At 50.6% G+C, this 20,720-nt stretch overlaps 2 protein-coding genes across 9 annotated transcripts in view; one reads left to right on the forward strand and one right to left on the reverse strand.

Annotated features, from left to right (window-relative positions):
- The window catches only part of DAAM2 (dishevelled associated activator of morphogenesis 2), a 117,628-nt gene extending 114,431 nt beyond the window's left edge, over positions 1–3,197 (forward strand). For all 4 annotated transcript variants that reach the window (XM_045071226.1, XM_045071229.1, XM_045071228.1 and 1 more), the window contains one exon: positions 158–3,197. In XM_045071226.1, coding sequence (XP_044927161.1) covers positions 158–379 — 222 coding nt within the window. In that variant the 3' untranslated portion in view covers positions 380–3,197. The remainder of the gene's footprint in view (positions 1–157) is intronic.
- Positions 3,198–3,784: 587 nt separating this feature from the next.
- Positions 3,785–20,720, reverse strand: part of MOCS1 (molybdenum cofactor synthesis 1) — a 37,526-nt gene continuing 20,590 nt past the window's right edge. For 3 of the 5 annotated variants that reach the window (XM_045071230.1, XM_045071232.1, XM_045071233.1), the window contains 8 exons: positions 13,789–13,953; positions 11,561–11,622; positions 11,112–11,223; positions 10,585–10,697; positions 9,989–10,099; positions 7,682–7,802; positions 7,104–7,151; positions 3,785–5,315 (listed from right to left, as the gene is read on the reverse strand). In XM_045071230.1, coding sequence (XP_044927165.1) covers positions 4,555–5,315; positions 7,104–7,151; positions 7,682–7,802; positions 9,989–10,099; positions 10,585–10,697; positions 11,112–11,223; positions 11,561–11,622; positions 13,789–13,953 — 1,493 coding nt within the window. In that variant the 3' untranslated portion in view covers positions 3,785–4,554. Of the gene's footprint in view, positions 5,316–7,088; positions 7,152–7,681; positions 7,803–9,988; positions 10,100–10,584; positions 10,698–11,111; positions 11,224–11,560; positions 11,623–13,788; positions 13,954–20,720 lie in introns of all 5 variants that reach the window. The other 2 variants (XM_045071235.1, XM_045071231.1) reach the window with 2 other exon arrangements.

Genomic DNA, 20,720 nt, shown 5'->3' on the forward strand with positions numbered 1-20,720 from the left:
AGTGTCTTAGGAAGGAAGAAAGTGGAGCCAGCTGGTCAACACGGGCCTCCGGGCAAACAGGTGGGACTTTGTGCCTGCTGGGAGGCCACTGGTTCGGCGGTTGGACTGTCGGTGGCTGCTCTGGTCTCAGCCCACCTCTCTCTTCCTCCTCCTCCAGCTGAAGGAGCAGCGGGAGCGGGAGCGGTGGCAGAGGCAGCGGAAGGCCCACGCGGGCAGCACGCTGGAGGAAGGGGGCGAGTTCGATGACCTGGTGTCGGCGCTGCGCTCTGGGGAAGTGTTCGACAAGGACTTATGCAAGCTGAAACGCAGCCGCAAGCGGTCGGGGAGCCAGGCGCTGGAAGTCACCCGGGAACGGGCAATAAGCAGGCTAAATTATTGACCTGGGGACTGGCCGCAGCAGGAGGCAGGAGACGGGGTGGGCCGAGGGGCTAAGCGGAGGCGGCCGGGATCCTTAGACAATTTGGTGCTCGGTTTAAACGAGCCCTGGGCTGGGTCCTGGGGTGGGGGCGGTGTGTGGCAGGACCAGGGGTCCCCACACTTACCTGAAGGGGCTTCTCGCATCTCCTGTTCCGTTATTCTTTCTGCATCCCGCCCCCCCCCCCAGGGTCACTCCAAGGCAGACTTGGACATCCCTGGCAGGTCCTGCTGAAGGAGCCCTGCCCCCTGGCCTCCAGCAAGGGCATGCACATGTTGGTACACAACTGTTCCAGATCTAGACTGGACAGGTCTATGGGCCTTGTCTGGATTCAATGTCCAGTAGGGAGTTCATGGTGGGGTGGGCCCCCTGAGAGCCAGTGAGGGAATGCAGGCCCTCCCATCCACTAAGAAGAGGCATAACGGAACATGGATCTGGGAGCAAACTTTCCTCTTGGATGTAAAGGGAAGAGGCATTAGATACTCTAGCTAGATAGGTTTCAGAAAAAGTGTGGGGAGGACGCTGCAGGGACCAAGTCATCAGGACACAGAGTAGCAGTGCCTGTTTCCTACATCACAAGTCCCCTGGCCCCTCTCTTACGTGTAAGTCTCTCCCTCCCTTCCCTACTGCCATCTCTCTCCTATCTACTAATCCTGAATCCCAGAACACTCACCTTTGGGTTACCACAGCTATGGCTCACGATCAGGTACTTGATGAATCTGGTAAGGGAAGGGGTTCAAGAAAGACTCCAATCATCACCGCACCTCGTGCCTTGGGCCTACGGACCCTGGAACAAAACTCACACCTCCTCTGTACAACCCAACCCTGGTCTATAACCACACGCATTGGCTGGGAATTCTGCTAGCCCCTCACTAGAGGGCAGCACTTGAACGCCCAGCTCCACTCTGGTGCTCCCAGTCTACCACTGCATACTGCATGTTCATCAGACCCCAAACTCTTTCTCTAAGGTCTGCCTCAGGGCAGAAGCCACGGAGACCTCCCTCTCTGTCCAGCCTGTGGAAGGCCACTTCGAACCACGTGCACCGGGCTAAGGCTGGCCCTGGAGTGTTTGTTCCTGAGATGGTCCAAAGGCCAGAGCTGCCCTCTGCCTTTACATGTGATCTCTGAGGCATTCAGACTGGGAGCCAGAGCAGGCAGGGGAAGCTAGGGAGATGGAATACAGAGGAAAAGGGCCAAGTTCCCTGGGGGTGCATTGCCTGAAGGAAATCAAGGATAGAAGGCTGGGTACCAGACATGGGGGCTGGGACCCACCTCTCAACTCATTTCTTCAATTGGACTTCCAAGGGCTCCTATTCTAGCCCTCCGAGCCACTCCCACCATCCATGCTGTTCATTTTGAGTTGTCCTTGGTTGGGGGAGGGGATCAAGGCTGTGTCTAAACAAAACTATCTTCTGAAAGAAGGAAGGAGAGGTCAACTCTATCAAGGTTTTTGTTTTCGATCCATTTCTTCCCCCTAGAAGTTGACCTATCATCCTCAGTGTGCAGCCCTCCTGACTCTCCATCATCCAGCTCCTGGCCATTCTATCTCCCAGCCCTTGTCTTTGTGTCTCACTTTTCAACCTACTTCTCCAGCTCAGGGTTATTGCCAGTGGCCACACTGGTGGGCTAGGTCCACTCTTCAGCTGCTTATCTCATCTTTTCCCTACATCAGACTCGGGGGGGTAGGGCCAGAGTAGCTGTGGTGGGCGGGGAGAAACATAGAGTTGGTGAGCCCAGCATGTGTGTTGGTTTGAGTGGGGAGGGATGTGAGCAAATGCAAGCCTGGCCAGGCTAAAGGGAAAGGCCATCCTGGAGTCCAGTTGAAGGCAAGATGAGGGCTTTGGTCTACCCATCTGTCCACCAGACAGCCCCCACTGCCAGAAGCTGGCATTGGGGTGGTGGGAAGGTCACAGGTGGGGTCTCTGAAGTTCCTCTCTCAAACTGGCTGGGCTGAGGTTAACCTCCCCAGCAGGGGACAGGGGAGGGCTCTGTTTCTATCACCAGCATGTCCAAACTCTGGCCTTCCCTCAGGCCACGGAAGACTGGATTTTCCAGGAAAGACAAGGAACATAGAAGTTGTTCAAGGTATTTTGGATCCACAGAAAAGCACACTTTGGTTTAACTGTTTACAGAGGACACATACCTTGTTCCAGGGCTCAGGCTTCTCACCCCAAAAGGTTTTTTTCCCTTCTCTATTTATTGTTTTCTAGCTCTGGCCAGTAGAATAGCCAGATCTACAACCGTGCCTTGGACCACTCACCATCCCAGTTGCCTCAGCAAGGAGGGGCTGGTGCCCCGTGGGGCTGGGGGAGTTGGTCATGGATATGCTAAATGTTTACGCCTATTACACTTGTTCCTTAGTCTTTGCCCAGTGTCCTTCTCACCCCTCCTGCTCCCTTCAGGTAAATTTCTCCAGCTGTCTAATGTTGTGTCCAATGTAGAATGCAGTTAACCTAATCCAACCTGTCCCTTTCTCAGCAGCAGCACCCACCCCCCTCCCCAGTGAGGGAAGGTAGGTTTTCTGGGGCAACAAGAGGAAACAAAATTCTCCGGGTGGAGAGGGAAGGGTCTGGTCCAGACTCTCCCCACCCCCATCCCATTTTTCCAACTGGGGTGCCATGACTGTTCCTCCAGCCTCTACACCACAGCTGCTGTCACCAAGCTGTCTCAGACGACAAGTGAGGCTAATGTACAAAATCAGCAGTGTCCTTTTTACCTGCACCATTTTTATAAGAATATATTGTAATACTAAAAAATATTAAATCCATACCATCCCCCTCCAGCCTGCCGTGAAAGCTGTGCCTTCTTCCCGTGTGGGCACAGGAGCTGTGCTCAGGGGCGGTCACAGCCAGTGGGGGGTTGGAGCCTGCTCCCATCCACTCTGAGAGTACCAATTGTTCCGTTTCCAGAAGTTCTGCCAGTCAGTCCACATCGTATGGGCAGCTTGATGTTGGCCACAGAATTTGGCTTTTTCTTTTCCCAAGAGGTGGCTGTCTGACACACGCCAGCACCCGTGGGTGTTGGGCAGAGGGGAGGTGAGCAGGCAGGGGGTGCCCCTGAGGATAGACCCACAAACGCCAAGCCACAGAGGTGAACCCAGCCAGCCAATCCAGGGTTTGGGGAGGTGCAGACCAGGAACCTCTAAGTGCACCCCATGATCTCTAATAGCCAGCAAACCCCGTGATGAGCTTTGGACACCCCCACTGGCCACGTACGGCAGGCGGTGCCTCTCTTGGCCTCCCAAGGGAAGACAGGGGATCCACAGAGAATGTGCCCCTTTGGCTCTGATAGCATCCTTCCTGCTCCTCTTTCCCTGGGGGGGGGGGCGAGGGTGCGGGCATGAATTCATGGCAGCTCAGAAAGTCCCCATTCTTGCATCTCCAAAGTTGGCATCGTGGCTTTATTTTGTGCGCTATGAGGGTGAAGGCAGTCTTCCACTCTCTTCTTTCCCTGATATGTTCCAGAACAAAGGGCTGTGGGTGTGGGGTGGGGGGTGGAAGAGCAGTGTGCAGGGGCAGTTGTCCCCAGGGCTGCTGTCCGTGTGTGTCCTGTCCCAGAGCTGGGGGGCCCAGGAAAGGGAGCTGCTAGCAGAACAAGTGCAAGGGTGAAGCCAAAACCCTGCAAGTCTGAGGGGACCCAGACGCAGGCCAGAGGAGGGGAGAACTGGCCCTTTCGGAGGGATGGTGGGGGTGCGGCTCCCCAAACTTGGGAAGGCAAAACCGCTTTAGAGAAGTAGTGCAACATTCTTAATGCAAACCGTGCTCTTCCTTCCTCACAGTGGGCTCCCTCTGTTTCATGAGCCCTTATTCTCTCCCCAGGAAGGAGAAGAGAAAACCCAAAATGAGGAGTGGAAGTTAAGGGCCGTCCTGTCTGAAACTACATGTGTTATCTGGGGACTACTGCAGACCATGGGATTTCTCGGTTCCCTAGTGCTGCTCACGGCAATCCCCTACCCGTGACTGGAGTGTCCAGGAAGGGTGACAGGAGACCATGTAGCTCACTAGAGATGGTGTAGCGGTGAAGGGGGCGCTGACCTCGGGCTCCTGCTGGCGGAGGTACACAGGGATGGAGTTATAGGAACTTGCCGGAACAGCAGCCCATCTTGACCTGGCTGGGCCGGGGGTGGAGAAGCAAGAGCTCTAAGTCCGCTGGAAGTCCCCGCGCTGACCCCCGGTCTTGCTCAGGAGCTTTATCTCCCCCAACACGATGTCTCTGCTAACAGCCTTGCACATGTCGTACACAGTGAGGGCAGCCACGGCAACGGCGGTCAGGGCTTCCATCTCCACACCGGTAGGGCCCCGAGCCCGGCAGGACGCCCGGATCCCCACCGCGTGGCGTGTGGCATCCAGTTCCAGCCACACCTGGACGTGGCTCAGGGCCACATGGTGGCAAAGAGGGATCAGCTGGCTGGTCAGCTTGGCCGCCTGGACTCCAGCTAGCTGGGCCACCGCCAGGGCATCACCCTTCTTTAGCTGGTTTTCCTGGACGAGCTTGAAGGCCACGGACCCCAAGAGGACCACGGCTGAGGCCACAGCCACCCGCTCCGTGTCAGGTTTCCCACCCACATCTACCATAGCTGCCCGTCCTTCCGTGTCCACATGGGTTAGCTGGTCCGCAGTTGGCAGGGGTCCTGAGGGGGTGGCAGGAGCCTGGGCCACTGCGCTAAGGCACTTCGGGTTGGCATCGGAGTCGAGGTGGGAGCTGTAGTGTCTCTGAGGGCAGCTGGACCTCAGCCGCCACTGGGCAAGAAGAGGGGTCCGGGGGAACCAGCCTCCTTCCCACAGAGTTGCCTTCTGGTTGGAGAAACTCACTCTGTGTCTTATACCCTGAACACAAAAGGGGTCCTGGGAGAAAATGCTTGGGATGGCTGGTGGGGAATCCTGGAGCAGCAAAAGAAACTCTGGAAAGCAAGAAGGAAAAAGAAGAAAGACTAAGCCCCAAAGGGAAGTTTCCCTCCCCACCTCTTCTCCCACCCCTTCCTGCCCACCTTGAGTTCAGCTTCCACCGGGGTGGGGGTGGAGGGCGTGAAGAGCAAAGAGCACAGGAGGAGAGAGAAAGCAGGAGGTACAGACAGAGGGTCCCAGAATACAGGTCTGCAGCCCCTCACGGCAGGCGGTATGCGGAGCACAGCCCCATCAGTGTCTCTGGGCCTACCGGGGTGCCGGGGAGCGCTTCCGGGGTCCCCTCTGCACCAACTTCCTCGCCGCCAAGGTTCCTTTCACAAACACCCAGGGGCTGAAGACTGTAGCCCGATCACGTGACCTCTCCCTGTCCCGGCGTTCTTCTAGAAGCTATAGTGGGGTCTCAGCCTGAACTACCAATCACAGTTACTCTCCTCTTCACATTCTCTAGAAAGATTTAATAGTAATTACTGAGTTTATAGAGAAGACAGAGAAAATATTGTATCTCTTTCCACAACGTCTTTGAAGGCCCCTCAAGGCCATCAGAAGGACCCGCAGAGTGACAGGCAGATACAAACAGTGCCAAGGGCCTTGGGAGACTTGCAGGCTCTTGTTACCTGAAGGGTGGTCTGGTAAGCCCAGACCTCCTAAACCCAACTCTGAAATAACAAGATCCCCAAGTGATTCACGTGCACATGAAAGTCAGAGGCCCTTTTCTAGGCAACTCCTGCGTTTATAGAAACCAGACCAACTTATTATTCTATGTCCTTGAGAGGAATAATATACCTCAGGAAACAAACAGTCCTTCTAATTTCCAGGTTCCCAGCTCTGGGCTCCCACCCGGCCAATACCAGAGGTACAACCTCCCTCCCAGAGCAGCCACGAAGGCACACCCACTCCTTGCCGTCAAGATGTGTCAGCATGGGTCAAGGCCCAGCCGTAGGACTATGATGCTGGAAGTGAGGGAAGAAGAGAGATGGTCAAGTTTTCTTCCCAGGGCAGAGCTTTGGTGAGCTGCCTTTCCTTCTCTGGGAGGCTGGTATGGGAGGCAGTCCTTGGACTGTCTCTGGTCCATGCCAGCCTGTCTTCCTCTGGGCCCCTGCACTCATTAAGATCCAACCCCTGGAGAAGAGAATCCCTTCCCCTAGTCTTTCTCACTGCTTTCTCTTGCCTGCTGGTACAATTCAGAGGCCCAGAACTGGCTGTGGCCAAGTTTGGGGCAAGGTCTCCCCTGTTCTCGTCTGGGTATCTGGCAGAAGGGTTACAGCATCCCTAAAGCTCCTGGTGGACCAGCCAGTTCCCCAGAAAACACACAGGACTTTATGCATGTAAGTTCTCAGGAGTGAAGGAGTTAGGCAGGCCTCCTTCCTGAAAAGATCAGGAGCACTCTTAGCTGGCTGTCCAAAGCTCTGCCCAGGTCTTATAATGGCATCTAGGCTGGGAGGGTCTAGAGCCAAGGACGGGGTCTCCATCTTAACCAGGAGTTCCATGTTTGGGGCACAACAACCTTAGTGATCATAATTCTGAGGACCCCCTGCCTCAGTTTCCAGTAAGACAGAAGAATGATTTCTACGGTACGCAGAGGGAGGGGGAGCAATGGCCAGGGAAGAGAAGACATAGGAGACCTGGAGAGGCGAGAGCAAATGGAGGAAGAGCAGAAGAAACACAAAGATGCCAACATCAGGATGAAATGCAGGATCGGGGGACAGGGTACCCTAGGGCCGGGGCCCCACCCTGCGGGATCCCCAGGGCCAGGGTGAGTGGTTACGTACTGATGGGTCACCCACCGATGAGGATCATGGGCCGGTTCTTCATCTGGGCAATACTGAACATGCCTGGGGTGCGGGAAAGACGGGGAGGGAGAGGAAAGCAGGAAAGGGAGAAGGGAGGGGCAGGGAAAGGAGAGTTCACTGAAACCGTGGTGGACACAGTGGTGGGACAACCAGGGACACGCACTCACCTGGGTGCGCCCTGACAGAAAGCCCCCGCTGCACACTGCAAAGTCATCCCCGACAGAGCCTGAATGGGTGCCCTTGGGGGACACGGTGGATGCCTGGGACCAGCCCCAACAGAAGGCATTGTGTGGGATGACAGGTGCAGTGCCCCCCCCCCCCCCGCTTCCCCTCTACCTGATAAAACAGCTCAGGAGAATTCAGGCACCCTGTCCTGCACGGGCTCTGCTGTACCCATGCCCCCGAGGGAGGAGAACCATCACCACACCCCTGGTCTACAAGTGCCACAGGAGGGACTGAGCACCAGGACTGGCACGGAGTCCTGCTGGCTTCCTGTCAAGCTTTGCTCTGTCCCCTCAGCCCCTGCGGCCCACTCAGCAGCCAGCCCAGCCTTCCCTGTGCCCACCGCTTACCTGCGTGCTGCCGCTTCTTCCTGCCCACAGCGGCCCCGATGACCCTCCTCAGCTCCTCCTCGGAGGCCCCTGCCCGCAGGTGGTCCCGGAGAGACACTTCTGAGTTCCCAAAGAGGCAGACCTGTGGGCAGTCACCGTGGGGGTGAGGCAGACATGCCTCCCTTGGCCTGGAACCTTGACTCCCCCTGCCTAGAGTCCCCTGTGGCCTGAGTGCCAGCACCCAGGCCTCCTATGGCTGGGTCATACTCAAGGCAGGACTTCCGGCAGGGAGGGATAGAAGGTGCTGGATGGTGAAGTCACAGAAGCCAAAGGGCAAGAAGCAAACTCAGACATCCCAAAGTCTGTATCTGATTTGCAGTCATGTTACCTTCAGCTTACAGAACATACCACAAAAAATTAAAGAGCTGCCAACAGAAACAGCACATAAAAATCCTGGTCCATACCTTCTGAGACATTCCACAGAGTCGCCTCTTTATGGCCTTGAGAACAGACCCCAGTCAGCTGAGTCCCCGCAGTGCCCCCAGACGTGGCATGAACATCCCACTTTACCCCTGGCCCCTCATGATCCCTATGTGCCCGGATATTACCCGCCTGCCTCTGAACCCACTCCAGCTTGTGACCCGGGCTGATGGCTGGACAGCACGGGCCTGCTGGAGGGGACAACCGGAGGCCATTCAAACTGATGCTCCCCGGCTTCTAGGAGAGGCTAGATGCTGTGGGGGCTCAGGGCTGGATGAGACAGTCCCAGCAAGCGAGATCCCATACTTCTCCCACAAAATATTTTAAAGCACCTCCTAGGTGCTTATAGAAGGCACTGTGGACAGAGGACGGAGGGAAACCTGAGAAACCTGAGGGCAGAGAGCACTGGAGAAGCTACAAGCAGAATCTAAATCTAATCTAAGAAGGCATACCTACTTCCCCCAGCTGCTAGTCCCCCTCCTTTACTCCCCACCAGGTCCCAGGGCCACCCTCTGCCCCAGGGGCTCCACCTCCTGAGAGCCTCCCCACCTGGCTCCTGCCTCAGTTGGCTGGTGGGAGACTGGAGAGTGAGAGGAAAGAAAGAACAGGCATTTCTGCCCCGCTTCTCCCAGGCTCTGCTGTGTCAGGAGGCGACTGCTCTCCCCAACAGCTGTAGCGCCAACCAGGTGGCTGCCCACCTGGCTCTAGTTCTCAGTGGGCCCCGGGGGACCCTGCTTCCTCCCCTCCCCCTCCCCCAGGTGCCCCGGGATCCCCTCTAAGTCCCCATTCACCCTGCGCTATAGAGAGCCTCTCTTCAGAGAGACCCAGGGAAATCCCCCGGCTCTTGAACAAGCACTGGATGGTCCCTGGACGTCCTACTCAATGAATCTGCCCTCCAACCCCCTCCTCCCCAGTGCTGACCAGCTCCCAAAGCCCACCGCCCCCACCCCCAGATGCCTTCTTGGGGCCCTCCGTGGGCCTTACCAAGCTCCTTCCTTCTTCCTGTCCTTGCCTCACATTCTCCCCTATGGGGAACACTGTTAAGTGGCCCTCTGACTAGTCTTCCTGTTTCCAAATCCAACCAGTGGGTTGTCTCCCTCAAACATGAACGGGAGTCACGTCCTCCCTTGTCCAGAAACCGCACAGCCCCCGACCACCCACAGAACACACACCGTACCTTTCCCTTGGGCGCTCAGGCCCTCCAGCACGCGGTCTCCCCATATCTGGCATTCGTCGGCCCTCGCATGTCAGTATGAACTCCAGACAACCGTCACCCTCACTTCTCCACCCTTCAAGGTCACCAGTGTCCACGACTCACTCTCTCCAGGTCCACCACCCTTGCAGCTTGTCTGGCCACTCGTCGGACGCAGAATCACGTCCTTACTAGGAGGTCCTACCGGGGAGACTTTACCTCTGAAGGGAATGCTGTGTCTACAGCTCTCAGATATTCCGCACAGTGCTGAAGGCACAGCGTGTGCTGAGCAGGTATGAGTAATGGATGCTGGTTTCAGAGCTGAGCCCCTGGCCTGGAGAGGGGCCCACTGAGGTGATGGCTGGGGCCCAGTGCACGCAGACCCTTCACCTCTCCCCTGCCCAGCATGCTAACATCGAGTCCAGGCAAGTGGCTCTCGATCAACCGGAAGGTACCTCAGGGGCCCCAGGAAGGCAGGCCATGGGTTTACTTTCCCCTTCTGTCCCCATGTGCTCCTCAAAATGGGCGCTATTTCACCAGCCATGCTATGTGTCCTGCTACCTGCTGGTGTCCCCTCCCACTGGGGGCACAAGTGCGAAGGGAGATTCATAACACAGAAGGGACAAGGGGGCCCTTATGGGGAGAGGGACACTTACCTTGAGGTTCCCATCAGCCGTGATTCGCAGTCGGTTACAGGTTCCGCAGAAATGTTCAGACATGGACGTGATGAAGCTGACCTGGCCTCGGAAGCCAGGGATTTTAAAGGCCTGGGGTGAGCAGGGAAGGAAGGGCAGTGGAGGAGCTGGCACCCGATGGGCCACTGAGGGCACCGGAGCCCCCCCTCCACAGCTCTCTCCGGAGGAACCCAATGGAAGGGAGCACCCCTGGCCCCCAGCCAACAGAACACTGGCACGAGGCATGACCTAGGAGCTCTCTGCCTGCACCTGACCTGCCTGACAAGAAACCAGTTATGGATTCGGAGGCCTGTGGGCCACAGGGCCAGAGCACCTGCCCACTGTTCACTGAAGTGTGGCCTAGGACAGGGTACTTATGGCCATCCTATGCCCCATGCCCAGCCAGCTGCTCTGTCCATGAGGAGGGAGGCAGCTGTGAAGGCACGGTCATGCCTCCCGCTACATGGCACTGCCCTGCCTCGCTGCATTCTGACCTCAGCGTCCACTCTCCCACGCCCCTTCTCCCAACTTGGCCCCAGCCTCCGACCTTGGCTGTGTTGGATTCCCCAGCCCCCAACCTTGGCTGTGCTGGATTCCTCCTCAGGCAGCTTCTCCAGCTCTGGCCACTGCTGCCGGAGGGTGTCCAGCATCTCCTTGTAGCTCACCATCTTCTTGAAGTTCCACCTGTTACCTGTGTTGGGGTTGGAAGCGACTGAGCCACAGAGTTGCAGTGACCTGGGGTCTTCAGGTCCATCCTCCCACAGGGCCCAGGAATCAGTTCCGCCTCTTGGATGGAAGGGTGGGAAGCCCGGCCTAACCCGGGTGGGTCAAACCATACCAGTGCTCAAGTTGGAGATGCCTCTGATGCCCTATCATAGCCCAAGCCCTGGCACCTGCCCAACTCCTCCCGCCCCCACCCCCACCACTATGCACAGAGCCAGACCTAGGATCAGCAGCATCCACAGGCCCAGTCAGCAGACCTGTTCCACCCCACTCAACTCCTCCCAAAGTCCTCAGCATCCCTGCACTACACTCTCAGCATGGCGCCGGACCAGCTCTGCCACCAGGCCCCATCTCCTCTTCCCTCCTACCCCAGGTCACTGACCATCGAAGGGCATGTACTCTATGAAGCGCACGTCCAGAGGGAGGCCCTCCGTCAAGGCCACGAAGTCCAGGAGCTCGTCCTCGTTCAGGCCTCGCATCACCACACAGTTCACCTGGCCAGGGACAAGGGGAAAACAAGGGGGGGCTCCCCCTGCGATCTTCTTCAGGAATGACCTTAGGGGGTCTGGTGCTTGCCTAGGCTCTCCACTGGAGGGCCCATTCCTTGTCTCTCTCCCCCAGTTCTGAAGTTGGGGATTCCAAGGGGGTCACTGGTTTTCTCCCCTCCCTTGTAGGGGCCTGCTGGATACCAGCAGGGGGCAAGAGAGTGGTGGGGGGATGGCTGCACTGGCCAGGGCAGGGGGCTGCCATGGACCCAGATGGTGGCACTGGAAGGCCTAGCCAGGGTAGAGGGGCAGAAGTCAGAAGTCAAAAGCAACAGTATGCACTCACCTTCACAGGGCTGTAACCTAGCTCGATGGCCTTGTGGATGCCCTCCATGACCTTATGGAAGCCTGCAAGGAAGAAGAGAAGGGTCTGGAAACTTTATCCTTCTCCCCCGCCTCCCTTACAACCAGAGGGAAGCAGCAGAGCAGTAAGGCGCCTCAGAGACCACCACATCCAGGGGCTAGATAGTAAATATTCCAGGCTTTATGGGCCAAGAGGTGAAATTGAGGAAATTATTAGGTATATTCTGTAAAGACTATATTAGCTAATTTCAGAGTCTAGTAATTGAGTACCATTTTTTATAACATAGCTCTACACATATAATGGAGGAATGGAATTCTTTTTGCCAGGATAATATTTTGCTTAACTGGGAGTTCATAGTTAATGTTCCCTGTCATTAAGTGGATTATAAATATTATTTGCCAAATTCATTCTTGGCTCCTAGGCTATAAAATTAAAACAAAAAAAGGAAGGGGGCTGGATTTGGCTGGTGGACCGTAGTGTGCCAACCCTGATCTAGGTGACCCCCTCATTGTCCAGATGGGGAAACCGAGGCCCTAAGGAGAGGCAGTGCCCTGCTGGAGGCCTCTCGCTGCATGCCCAAGAATGCAGGTTTCTAGACTCCCTTGTCAGTGCTTTACAAGTCTGTCCATTCATGCACTCTGCCTGCTCTCCCCATCACTGACTCTGTGCAAGGGCTGTACCAGTGCCGGTGAGCGATTAGTATGCAAGTGGGTCTCCCATCTCTGTGGTTGACCCCCAGTACCTGCGATCACACCTAAGCTCCTTCTCACTGTCTGGCTCACTCTTCACTCACTCGTGCGTCCACACATTTGAGTGCCTCCTACACACCAGCCCTTATGCCACACCACACAGCCTGGGGATGGTGTGTGGTTCACAGCTGGGCCATCCCCCTGGGGGAGGGAGGACGGATGATGGTCTCCACAGTTTCCCTGCAGCATTTTTAGGTGGCCTGGCCAGGGAGGCAAAAGGGAGGAAAGTGCAGCTTTCGTAGAAAATGCTATTATGATCATCTAGAAGTTTTTGGCTTTGTGAAGCATTCTCCCTCCAAAAGGAGGTGGTGGACATGGGAGTATAAATGGGAAGGCAGATCTGACATCAGGATCTACTGTCTCCAATTCTCGTTCTAGGAAATGAGGAGGCAGGGGAGACATGGAGGTCAGGTTGCGGGGGTGAAACCCACAAATACACTTTCCACTTGCCTGCCTCAGAGCCCTTGCAGGTTCCCAACTGACATTCTCCTTCAAAGTAAGCTCCCTTCATCTAACTCCTCTCCCCATTCCTCATTACTCAAAGCCCAGAGTAAGTGCCTCCTCCATGGAGCCCTCCAGGTCTCCCTTGCTGAGTTCTCTCTCCTCCTCTGTAGCACTTTAATCAACACCACAAGGCAAACAAAGGTAATCTAGTAGCATCATATATTTTGGCGTGTAAGGCACAGCAATGTCCTGTGTGTCTCTGTCCCCACCCCAGCACCGGAGCAGCTCTTTCCAGAGGGCAAAGACTCCATGAGCCCATCCTCAGCGCACAGTTGGTGTAAACAGGGAGTCACCGCATGGAGCAGGGGAAAAAGAAACTGGGACTGGGAGCTAGAAGCTGTTTCCAGAGAAGAGGAAGGATTGCTGAGTCTCTGACCCTGCAGAGAAGTCTCAGTAAGGGACCACCCTCGCCAAATCAAAGGGCATCCAACCCTGGATACTTCCTATCTCAAATTAAAGTCCATGGCCCAGGAGATATTGGGTGCTGATCTAATGAGACATGGGGCTTAGGGCTGCTCTACCTCCCCCCGCCAACGCCTATACCCTCCCTGATGAAGCTTGGTAAGGGAAGGCCACAACAGTGCTGGCCTTGACCCTGGCACCTCCAGGCAGCTGCTTTCACCCTGGGCTGCCCCACATTTCCTCAGAGCTTATTATGGGGTAACCGACTTGTCCCACCTGCCAGCGACCACCTTGGTTTTAAAATGAAAAGGCCTGCACTCTAGCAACACTCTTAGTCCTGGGAACATTGGGGGCAGAGCAGGAGGAGACTGGTCACCACAGGTCTTAGCATCGAATCCCACAAGACAGTTGGTAAAGCTGAAGGGTGAGGAATAAGTGCCCCGGTTCATCTATAGCTCAGACACCAAAAAGGGAGCAGCCAGGCCCCCTGCCATGGCTCCTCCGCCAGGTGGGCCCCTGGAGGGCTGCCCTCAAATGCAAGCCACATCTGCTCACCCTTCCTGCGAACGATGAACTCAAATTTGGCTGGCACGAGAGTATCCAGACTGATGTTGATGGCACTGAGACCGGCTTTCTGCAGCTGAGGGAGCAGCCGGGCTAGGTTGATGCCATTGGTGGTGATGCCGATGGTCCTCAGCCCTTCTAGCTGGTGGAGCCGTGCTGTAGACAGAGCGGGAGTGGGGAGTCAGTCTGGGTACTCCTGGAGAAGCCTGGGGAAGGGCTGGAAGAAGAAACTCCAAGTCTAAATGAGATGGATGGAAAAGGGGTTGTCTGGACTCTTCTAGTAACTGGGCTTCGCTTAATAAAAAACAAAACAAAACAAAACAAAAATACTCCAGAAAAACAGAAAAGATTCTGATAAAAATAACCAAAAAGATTAAACACTGAGTGCTCGCTCTGGTAGAGGCCCTGCTGAGGCTTTGTGTGCCTCAGCGCACTGAAGCCTCACAACAAGGGTCATCCCCATTCACTAGATAAGGCAAGGGAGACTTGGAGAGATTAAGAAAATTGCTTGAAGTCGCACAGTTAGTAAGAATGGCTGAGATTCCAATCCCCCTGTACTTGACTCTAAGACTATGCTCCCAGTTAACCAACTCACAGCTGCTCATACTCTGCACAAGAGAAGCAAAGAAGTGTTTGGATTATTTGCTAAACTGCCTCCTCCATTCCACCCCATGTCCCTAGAGTTAACAGAAGGATGAAAAAAGAGTCCACAACAGCCTCAGAAGGCAAGGAAGCATGCCTTCAATGGCCCAGATAAGTGGAGGAATCCTGAAAGATAGAAAGCAGATGGGCTCACGTGGATTGAGGAAACCATAGCCCAAAGCACATACAGAAGGTTCTGTACAGAGTAGGAGGGGAACTAGCATACCCCAAATTTAGCAGTCACCTACACAGGGTGTAGGAAGGACCCTGCGCCTGTTGAGGATATTACCAGTGTGGGGAACTGTATTTGCCTGAGTTGGGTAAGTTGGTTTCCCTCCATCCCTGCCTGAAGGAGGAAGGCTGCAGCTTTTACCCCAAGGCTAGAGGACTTAAGCTAGTTGAGGGAGGTAGGGGAAACCAGCATGAATACAAACAACACTGACGCCAGGCCAACAAAAGCCCTGGGCACTGAGATGAGTACAGAGCCAAGAGTCAGCACACATTTAAAAAAACATGTTGCAAAAGAAAGATAAATTCCACAAACAGAAGAATGACAGAGGAAGGAAAAGTGACAGAGATAACAGAAGAGGATTCTTTTATTAAAAATCATAGTGTCCATCACCCCAATTTACTGAACACTACACCTGAAATGCATGATGTACTATCAGTTGGCTACTTGAATTAAAAAAAAAAAAAAAAATCAGAGTTAGATGAACATAATGCAAAGTCCTCAACAAAGTATTAGCAAACCCTATTCAACAACATGTTAAAAGGATTATACATCAGATCAAATGGAATTTACCCCAGGGATTTGAGAAGGGTTCAAACATTCACAAAATCACTGTGATATATGCTACATTAAAAAAAAGGATAAAAATCAGATGACTATCAGATTAGATGCAGAAAAAACATCTGACAAAATCTGACAAACTTTCATGACAAAAACTTTTTTTTAAATTTAAGATTTTTATTTATTTATTTGACAGGGAGAGAGAGAGATCACAAGTAGGCAGAGAGAGGGGGGAAGCAGGCTCCCCGCCGAGCAGAGCCCGATGTGGGACTTGATCCCAGGACTCTGAGATCATGACCTAAGCCAAAGGCAGAGGCTTAACCCACTGAGCCACCCAGGTGCCCCAAGACAAAAACTCTTAAAAAGAAAAAAAAAAAGTGGGTATAGAAGGAACATTCCTCAACATAATAGAAGCCCTATATGACAAGCCTACAACTAACATCTTAGTCAATGGTGAAAAGCTAGATTAGGAACAAGACAAGGATATTTGTTCCTGCCACTTTTACTCAACATAGTACTGGAGGTCTTATTAGCTAGACCTTAGGGGGAAAAAAGAGATACAAGGTATCAAACTGGAAGAGAAAAAGTAAAGCAGTCACTATTTGCAAATGACATATTACATAGAGAAAGCCCTAAAGAAGCCACCAAAAACCCATCAGAACTAATAAGTGAATTTAGTATAGTTATAGAATATAAAAGTCAATATACAAGATTTTGTTACATTTCTAAATAGTAATGACAAATTATCAGAAAGTGAAATAAAGAAAACAATCCCATTTATAATTGTGTCCAAAAGAACAAAATACCTAGAAATTAATTTAACCAAGGAGGTGAAAGACCACTACACTGAAAACTCTAAGACATTAATGAAAGAAGTTGAAGAAGACACAAATAAATGGAAAGATATTTTGTGCTCATGAACTGGAAGAATTAATATTATTAAAATATTCATTCTATCCAAAGCGATCTAGATTCAAAGCAACTTCCATCAAAATTCTGGCATTTTTTCCACAGGAATAGAACAATCCCAAAATATTTATAGAACCACAAAAGGGTCTACATAGACAAAGCCATCTTGAGAAAAAAAGAACAAAGTTGAGGCATCATGTCCCCTGATTTCAAACTAAATTACAAAGCGATAGTAATCAAAACAGTATGGTATTGGATAATAACAGACACATAGATTGATGGAACTGAACACAGAGCCCATAAGTAAACCCATGCATACGTAGCCAATTAAGTATGACAAAGGAACCAAGAATATGCAATGGGGAAAGGAGAGTCTTTTCAACACATTGTGTACCACTACCTTATACCATGTGCAAAAATTAACACGGATTAAAAACTTGATCTAAACCATAAAACTCCTAGAGGAAAGCAGGGGTGATAAGCTCCTTCACATCAGTGTTGGTGATGATTTTTGGAGTAGACACCAAAAGCAAAGGCAATAAAGGCAAAAATAAACAAGTGGGAAAACATCAAACTAAAATGCTTCTGTTTACAAAGGAAACCATCAACAAAATAAAAAGGCAACTTACTGAATGAGAGAAGATATTTGTAAATCATATATCTGATAAAGGGTTAATACCCAAAATACACAAAGAACTCACACAACTTGATAGTAAAAACCCAACAGACAATTTAAAATGGGCAGAGGATCTAAACAGACACTTTTCCAATATATATATAAGATGGTCCAACAGATATATGAAAAGCTGTTCAACATTACTCATCATCCAGGAAATGCAAATCAAAACCACAGTGAGATATCACCTCACACCTCTTAAAATGGCTATGATCAAAAAGACAAGAAATAATGTGTTGGGAAGGATGCGGTGAAAAAAGAATGCTTGTACAATGTTGGTGGAAATGTAAATTGATACAGTTACTATGGAAAACAGTACAGAGTTTCCTCAAAAACTTAAAATTAGAACTATCATATGATCCAACAATTCCATTTCTGGATATGTTTATCTGGAAAAAAAAAATCCCACAACAAAAACACTCACTCAAAAAGATATTTGCACTCCCATTGTTCACTGCATTATTTACAAAAACCAAGACATGGAAACAACCTAAATGTCCACTGATGACGAATGGATAAAAAATAATGTGGTACACACACACACACACACACACACACACACGCGCGCGCGCGCGCGCGCGCGCACGCGCACACGTGCAAATATGCAATGGGATGTTATTTCACCATAAAAAAGGAAGTGTTGCCATCTGTAACGACATGGATGGACCTTGAAGGCAAACGCTAAATGGAATAAGTCAAACAGAGGAAAACAAATACCATGTAAGCTCACTTGTATGTGGAATCTAAAACCAAAAAAACCCTGAATTCACAGATAAGGAGAACAGGTTGCCAGAGGTGAGGGATAGGAGGTGAGCAAAATGGGTGAAGGGGGTCAAAAGGGACACGCATCAGTTTTAAAACAAGTCACGGGGATGTAATGTACGGCACGGTGACTATAGTTAATACTGTATTCAACATCGGAAAGCTGCTAAGACAGTAGATCTTAAATAACAAGGAAATAACAAGGAATCATAAATAACAAGGAAAGTAATTATAATTATAATTATAAAATAATTATAATTAGTGAGAGATGTTACCCAGATTTATCATGTTCATTTTCCAGTATATACAAATATTGAATCATTGTGCTGTACACCTGAAGTTAACAATGTTATATGTGAATTACAGGTCAAAAAATCAGAGTTAATATCCTCGGGAAGATAAATATTACATCCTGAAAACAAGAACAAGAACTAATTAGAACTCTGGAAAATAAAAGTATAGTTACAGAAAGAAACAAAACAAAACAAAACTAGGGTGCCTGGGTGGCTCAGTCAGTTGAGCATCTGACCTTTGATTTTGGCTCAGGTCATGATCTCAGGGTCCTGGATGGAGCCCCAAGTTGACCTCCATGCTCAGTAGGCCATCTGCTTGAGATTCTCTCTCTCCCTCTCCTGCTAGTGCACTCACTCTCTCTCAAATAAATCTTTAAAAGGAAAAAAAAAAAAGGAAAAAGCTAGATGGGAAAACAGAATGGACAGCTATGAAGAGCAAATGAGTGACCTGGAATTGAGCAAAGGGATTCTCCCATAATTACATACAAAACAATGAAATGGGACCCCCCAAAAACAAAACAAAACAAACAACCCCCCCAAAAAAACAAAACCCAAGGCTTATATATATATATTTTTTTAATCTTTTTTTTAACATTTTATTTATTTATTTGACAGAGATCACAAGTAGGCAGAGAGGCAGACAGAGAGAGAGGCAGAAGCAGACTGCCTGCTGAGCAGAGACCCTGATGCCGGACTCAATCCCAGGGCCCTGAGATCATGACCTGAGCAGAAGGCAGAGGCTTAACCCACTAAGCCACCCAGGCACCCCAAGGCTTATATTTAAATATAGAAAAAGATACTGTGTAAAAATGTCCCCAGTAGTTATCTTTGGTCAGGAGGGTTATAAGTGATTTTTATATTCACTTATCCAGAGTTAAAATTTGTTTCAAACTACCTGAATGCACGAATCTTGGTGAACAATCAGTTTAGCTGTGCATGAGCGCAGAAACCAGAAGTAAAGTGCCCAAGACAAGCTGGACTGAGAAAAAGACAACAGCAGCTCATAAAGTTAACACCCAGTTTAGGTAGGGGTGTGTGGAAATGAACATGATCATGATTTAAGAGTATGATTATGTAACTTTTCTGGAGATAAGCTCTGTATCTGAAGACAGAAAACTGGCTAAGTTATGCTTTGTCTGGATGATGAAATATTAGGTAACCAAAAAATGACTCTTAAAATGGTGTTAGGGATATTGGGAAATATACATGCTATATTAAAGTCCAGGTTGAAAACAGTAGTTAGGAACCAGATGCAAAGCAAAATGACAGGCAGGTCACCAAACCAAAATATTGACAGTTGTAATGGGGGCAGTAGTGATATTCTTTTTGCTTATCTGAAATAAACATGCACTATTCTTGTAATAAGAAAATAAAAGCTTAAAAATAAAAGTTGTTGTTTTAAAAAGTGTGAAAATTAATCATGGGAAACCCCACAAAAATGAAGTTGGGAGGTTTCCGCAGGGGGAGCACCCTCAAACTCTACCAAGCTCTAACACCTGCAGAGCAAACATGAAGAGGGACTGGATCTTGCAAATGGATACTACTTTATTCTGCCAGCTGGAGAAACACTTTCCTTTTCCCCTTCGCAACAGCTCAGCCAATGAGAAGCCACCATAGCTGCAACTCCCTGTTGATTTCAACGGATTTTTCATTTATAGCAGCCTTTCTGATTTACCCCCTTTCTTCACAAAAAGCCTACCTCCTTTTGTTCTCCAGACTCTCCTCTGGTTTTGCCACAGCTTGTCTAGCCCAGATTGTAATTCTCTTTCATCCTCGAATAAACCCATTTCTGTTGGTGAATAACTGGCAGTTTTTAATATTAAAAAAAGGAAGAGAAGAGCCCGACGGTGAGAAAGTAAAATATGGAAAATTAGCAGTAGTTGGCTCCCTTTAGCAAATCAACTCTGAAGAAACACAGTCTAGGAACTTTTACAAAATGAAAATCTCCAGGAACACCAGAAGGAGAGTAGCCTGGGGTTGAAGGCAACTGGCAGAGAAAGTCAGCGGTTCAAGGAAAATGAAACAGTTCAAGCTCCATTCTTGCCCTCAGCCACTGATGCCTTAGAGCAATCATCACGTGTCCCTTCACTGAAGAAATCTGGCATCAACCACTCCAGCGCACTAGCTGGGGAATCCACTAGAGGTAAATTCAGGGAATCTGCCAGGGCCCTTCTGGAATGGGAGTGGACAACAGTCTTAGGCATTCCTTCCTCCATCTACCTCCTCCAAAGCCCCACAACTGGTGGATTCAAATCAAGGGTAACTGCCTCTTGCCAAATCTGTTTCTCGCTGGGGGTTTGAAGGTGAAGACCTGCAGAGCTGCCATATTAGATAATGGTGGGAGGTGCCATTTCCATCATCTAAATGAATAGTCACTCCCGGGGTCATGCAGTATATGATTCATGCAGTCGCACATGGCAAGGCCAGTTTTTTGGTGGGGAGATGACAAACATGAGTGGTAACTGTCATATTCTCAGTTCTTTAGCCCCATGGGCCTATCAGAGACAAAGATCTGGCCTTAAATCTTTTTCCATCAAGTACTGACATACAGAATAGTGAATATCCTCAGGGGAACAAATTTACCTATTTAAACTAAGGAGACTTTTGGGAAGGACAACTGGGATCCCTGCACCCCATCCCCCAGAAACCCTATAAAATATATACCAATAGAAGTATTGGTATATATTTTTATATACAGACTGATTAAAACAGACTGAAGTAACAGAAACATGATCAATACAGTAAAAGAAATAACAAAAGATATTAGTAAGATGAATCATTTTTCATCATAAAAAACAAGGGTAAAGAAATAGTAGGTAAGGGCATAATCATGAAATAAAGAACACAAGAA

Source organism: Mustela putorius, unplaced genomic scaffold (assembly GCF_011764305.1).
Source record: "Mustela putorius furo isolate JIRA1106 unplaced genomic scaffold, ASM1176430v1.1 tig00003983_pilon_pilon_pilon, whole genome shotgun sequence".
In the NCBI taxonomy this organism is placed as follows: domain Eukaryota; kingdom Metazoa; phylum Chordata; class Mammalia; order Carnivora; family Mustelidae; genus Mustela; species Mustela putorius.